Source organism: Diospyros lotus, chromosome 7 (assembly GCF_014633365.1).
Source record: "Diospyros lotus cultivar Yz01 chromosome 7, ASM1463336v1, whole genome shotgun sequence".
Taxonomy (NCBI): domain Eukaryota; kingdom Viridiplantae; phylum Streptophyta; class Magnoliopsida; order Ericales; family Ebenaceae; genus Diospyros; species Diospyros lotus.
Window position 1 is genome coordinate 25131096 of NC_068344.1, and position 5479 is coordinate 25136574.

General features: G+C 35.7%; 1 protein-coding gene across 1 annotated transcript; it reads left to right on the forward strand.

The window, feature by feature from the left end:
- The first annotated feature begins 3486 nt into the window (after positions 1-3486).
- LOC127806910 (uncharacterized) lies at positions 3487-5104 on the forward strand. The gene is made up of 4 exons (XM_052344503.1): positions 3487-3620; positions 3704-3787; positions 3899-4450; positions 4558-5104. The coding sequence occupies exons 3-4, from the start codon at positions 4301-4303 to the stop codon at positions 4897-4899; spliced, it is 492 nt and encodes a 163-aa protein (XP_052200463.1). The 5' UTR covers positions 3487-3620; positions 3704-3787; positions 3899-4300; the 3' UTR covers positions 4900-5104.
- Positions 5105-5479: the final 375 nt, after the last annotated feature.

Genomic DNA, 5479 nt, shown 5'->3' on the forward strand with positions numbered 1-5479 from the left:
CTTGGTTCCTTCATGTGTTACTTCTAAGTGATCCCAAATTTCTTTTGCTGTAGTACATGAAATTATTCTATTAAACTCAACTGGACTTAATGCACAATGTAATATATTGACAACTCTAGCATTTATCTCATTAGTGTGTTTTTGTTGTTCATTCTAAGTTTCCATAGGAGGTTCCGGTAGCGTAACCATACTAGATATACATGTATATAGTTCAGTATTTTGCATCAAGAAATACCTTATTATTGTTTTCCAGTAGGTGTAGTTCGAATAGTTAAAATAAGGTGGTCTTGAGGCGTTTTGTCCTTCCAACTTGAAGTCGATGTTGAATGTCATTTGAATCTTTGCTCTTTGGTGATTAAACCTACAAAACACTTAGAGACCTTGCTCTCTTATACCAATTGTTAGTTTTATATAATGGCAAGTATATCCCAAAAGGGGGTGAATTGGGATTTGGGTAAATTTTCGATAGATTAAAAACTTATAGCATGCAGGATACTATGTTTCAAAACATGAGGAAGTATGTTTCGAAACCAAACTTTCTATCAAATATGTTTCGAAACCTACTATGATATGTTTAGAAACCTTCCTCTCTATTTTGCTAATTTTGAAACTCTTTTAGTTTTTCAAAATCGATTCTTTTGAAAGCATGAACAAAGATAACAACAAGTAAGAATAAGAAATTAAGTGCACACGAGATTTATAGTGGTTCAACACCCACCTACTCCACTACTTTCAAGCTTACTCACTTAAAGGATTTGCAAACACAATCACTTTCACTAGCGATCAACGGCACCAAGGGGTTTTACCACGGTTCACCCTAAAAGCTTACATAATGAGTTTTTACGGGCTCAACTCAAACCTCACAACAAGATAAATAACACTTATCTTTCACAACCCAACAATTTGAATGTAATTAAACACCTTACCCAATAGTTATTACAAACCTATTGGTATGGAGTGAGGAGAGCTTGAAAGGATGATGGTTTCAGTTTGCTTCTCCTCTTCACACCACAATGCACACAAAGGAATGATTGAAAGGATCTCTTTGAAAAGTATCCAAGCCTCATTCGCAGATAACAATTGTAATACCCCATGTTCGTATGAGGTTGCCACGCAATTTCGATAGGTTTAGAATATCGAAAAATTGGTTTGATAGCAATTATCAGTACTGAATCAACTGTAGGGAATGCCTCGGAGTGAAATTGTCTAAGGAAAATGATATCGTTTCGATGAGCGTTTCGAGGTAAGATTTATGGTATCAAAAGAAATCGGATCGGGAACAGTTTTCAGTACAGCTAAAATGCAATTGTCATTTAGGCTGCAAAACCGAATCGTTGTAGGAGGCTCCCGAAAAATCAATGGAACCCTAGGGGGGCTCCAAGTTTGCATAATGAACAACCCTTCAGTGGTTTCAGAATGAAACAATAGCCTGGTGAGGACACTAGGGTGAAATCGTCCTTTTTTTAACTAAATATCAAGTTATTAATTTTGTATTTTCGGTGTTATAATGTAAATTAATTCGATATTTGAGAGTATAATTGTGATTACATAATTAAGAAGTGAAATAAGGTTAAAAAATGGGATTTAAATATATAATTTTTCAATTTTTATAATTTAATATATAATTATATATGTATGTACGCGTATAGGAGAGGCCATGCCTCTGTAATGCAACCCAGGCACGCAATGGCCATGCCGTGCAACCCATACCCCCTGCAAATGGTAGCCACGCCTTTGCCAAATGATGGCTGCCAGTGGAGTGATCTTCACGCCAAGGAAGTATGGGCAAGGTAGGAGAGTGATGGTGAATCGACTATAAATAGGAGAAGGATTAGAGGGAGTAGCCATCAGAAATGAAGAAGAAGGAAGTAGGGGTAGCAGCGGGTGCGTGCGAGGAGGCTGGTGCAGCGACGATAATGGGCTTGGCGGAAGGATTGCTATCTGTGAAGCGAATGATTGAAAGGAATGATTACAATTGCTATCTGCGAAGCGAATGATTGAAAGGATCTTTTTTTGATAACAATTATCTAATTGTTTAGCATTAATATATTACTTTATATAAGATAAATGATGAGTATAGACTAATCTTTATTCTATTATAATTCGTAATGGAAGAATTTTATGATGTTAGCATATATATATATATATATAAATTAAGCCTTTTTTGTACCTTACAAAAAGAATCTCAAGATATGATTGATGTCACCATGATGAGGATGATAAAAGGAGATGAATATCTAGTTTTCAATGAACAAAGTCATACAAGTTATTTTGTTTTTAATCAATTAAGATACCCGATTAACTCTAATTAATTTGGTGTTTATTATTCATGTATCATTATCAAAATGATCTTTGAAAGAATTGTTGTCATAATCTAAATTGTGTTGGACCTAATGTATAATGAGATACAGATAGATAGGATTTTTAAACCTAATTCAAATTAAACTCCGCTAGCTTTGGTGTTCTATTAATTATTTCTCATGGTAAATTTGTTATATCTAAATTCTTTGTTTTACTTTATTCCTAACAATTAATTATCTTCACAACTTAAAATTTTTTTTTTTTTTTTAGATGATGCGCTATCACTCTTGCTCTCGTCAAATCCGTCTCAGGGTCATCACCAGAATGGTAAATCAAGGATGTGATTGGGTAATTGGGATTTTTTTTTGTTTTTTTTTTAAGGAATTTTACTTTATTACTTTAGTCTTTGGGTAGACGCTAGACAAAATAACGATGCAGTTTGCCCCAGAAAAGAAAAAAAGAAACATTTTTCTTATAAAAAAATTTTAAAAATATTATTTGATCCATGAACACATAAAAATGCAGATGAGTACTGGAAATACATAAAATTGTACAGAGCTGCTCTGGAAGGCGATTGGGAGGAGGCCAAAAAATTTGGGTTAATCGATGCAGCCGCTGCCAATATCAACTCGAGACAGGAGACTGCCCTGCACGTAGCAGTCCAAGCAGGAAACAAGGCAATTAAATTCGTGAAAATGTTGGTAGAAACAATGTGTATTGAGGATCTCGAACCTAGAGCTATTAAATCCAAAACTGTACTTATCTACGCTGTGCTACTGGTAACACGCAAGCTGCGCGTATTCTGGTGCAAAAACATCGCCGGTTGTTGTATATTTGCGACAGGTTTGAGTCTCTACCTATTCACGTGGCCGCCGACTCTGATCACAAGGATACTTTCCAATACTTCTTGTCAGAAACTCTCAAATGCTTTTGGGAGACTGAAGACGTGCATGGTGGTGTTAAGCCCTTTGCAGACATGTATGGGCTTCAGCTTGTTAGTTACGTAATATATTCCGGATACTACGGTGAGAACCTACAACAGTACTATAGTCAAACAAATAAATATATAATCTTACTCTTACAACTGCTTTATTTATTTAATTATTTATATATATATATATAAATCATCTCCTGTAATGCTTGTTAATTTAATTTATTTTATTAAGTAGATGAGGCCCTAAAATTGATTGATCGATTTCCCCAACTCGCAAAATTAGAACTTCCCAATGTTGGTAGTGTTTTATCAGCAATTCTTTCGAACGTGTCGGCGTTTCGAAGTGGGAGTCATCTATCCTTTTGGGAAAATGCTATCTATTCATGTAAGGATATCACTTTTTCAATAAATTCTCTTAATTTCTGTGTTTGCGGAGCTTAATTATATTATTATATGCTTTTATTCAAGGTGTTCCAGTGAACTCGGACCAGTGTGCTACAGAAGGTCGCAGATCTGATATAGAGGACCCAGTGCGAAATTTCTACATTCCAGGTTTAATTGTACAAAAAATTTAACCAGTACAAATTCAAGGGCACGTTGCAAATTCTGCTTGGATAAAGTAGTTTTCCTAATTGATTTAATTGCTTTGATGATAACTTGCAGTGAGCCAAAGATTACAAGACATGCTTTACAAAGTCTTGGGGTTCTTAGGTAACGTTAATTTAATTTTGGCTGAAATTTAATTACAGCATTCTTGACTTAATTTTGCAACTCTAGTGCCTCCCATTAAACACATCGGGGAGAAAAAAAAAAAAGCATTGTCAGGCAGTTCAGCTCGTGAATTTGGCGTGCCAACAAATTAAAACTCTAAATGAGTACGAGGCTTATGAATCAATTGTGAAAGGCCCACTGCTTTCCGCAGCAGAATTTGGAGTTAAAGAGGTGGTGGAACAAATTTCGCAGCAGTTTCCGGATACAATTTTGTTTCGTGATAGAGAAGATCGTTCTGTATTGGATTTGGCAATTTTACATCGTCAGGAAAAAGTTTTCAACTTCATATATCGTATGGATCTATGTAAAAATCTCTTGTCCCACCACTTGGACATGGAAGATAACAGTATATTGCACTTGGCGGGGACACTGGCGCCTCTAAGCAAACTAAAACTAATTCCTGGTGCAGTACTTCAAATGCAACGTGAGATGCAATGGTTTCAGGTAACTAACATATTGATGATAAAAGAATCTTTCATGCACGACGATCAATCTTAAATGTGAGCTTACTGATGATAAAAGAAACATTTTTAATTACGCTTCTCATTCAGGAAGTCAAGAAATTTCTGCCATCCAAATTTAGACTGAAGGATAACGAATTTGGAGAAACTCCTGCAGCGCGATTTACTGTGCAACACGAGGACCTAGTACGTGAAGGAGAGAATTGGATGAAAGGTGTAGCAAATTCATGCACAATTGTGGCATCCTTGATCGCCACTATAGCGTTTGCTGCTGCAATCACTGTTCCCAGCGGCAATCACGATAATACTGGCCTCCCGATTTTCTCTAATGAAAGTGCATTCATCGTCTTTGTCTTTTTAAATGCATTATCTTTATTCACAGCCGCCACTTCTCTATTGATCCATCTTCACTTCACGATATGGGGAAAGTGATTTTCTTTATGTTCTTCCCAAGAGGCTGATAATTGGTCTTGTCACCTTATTTCTCTCCATAACAACCATGATGATAGCCATCACTGCTGTCCTTTGTCTTGTGGCGAGCAAACACAAGGAAAAGATACTAATTCCTGCAGCAGTAGTAGCTAGTGTTCCAATCTATATTTTCACGTCCTTGCAGTTCCCTCTCCTCTTGGATCTAATCTATTCAACATACGGTACCTTTTTTGGCAAGAAAAAGAAAAATGATCACCCGATTTTCTCGCGAAAAATGGGGCTCATTGTCTATCGGATATAGTTACAATTGTTTGGTCGATGGCTTTGATGAGGTTGTGTCTCTTTTGTAATTAGAAATTTCAATGTTTCATGAACATTAAACATAAACATGATCGTGAAATTTGTACGATTTTATGTTAGTTTGTATATTGCAAAATGTTATTTATTTTATGTATAAATTACAAATATCACAAAGATAAATACTTGACTAGCAACAAAAAATTTCTAATATTTTAAATTTGTCATGCTAGGAGCCTTCTCGGACTTTCATGTCAGGTGCACAATTACATGATGAAATGTG

Coding starts and splice junctions, on each gene's coding strand:
- LOC127806910 (XM_052344503.1), top strand. CDS start 4,301: ATGGATCTATGTAAAAATCTCTTGTCCCACCACTTGGACATGGAAGAT. Junction 4,451..4,557: donor GTGAGATGCAATGGTTTCAG/GTAACTAACATA, acceptor CTTCTCATTCAG/GAAGTCAAGAAATTTCTGCC.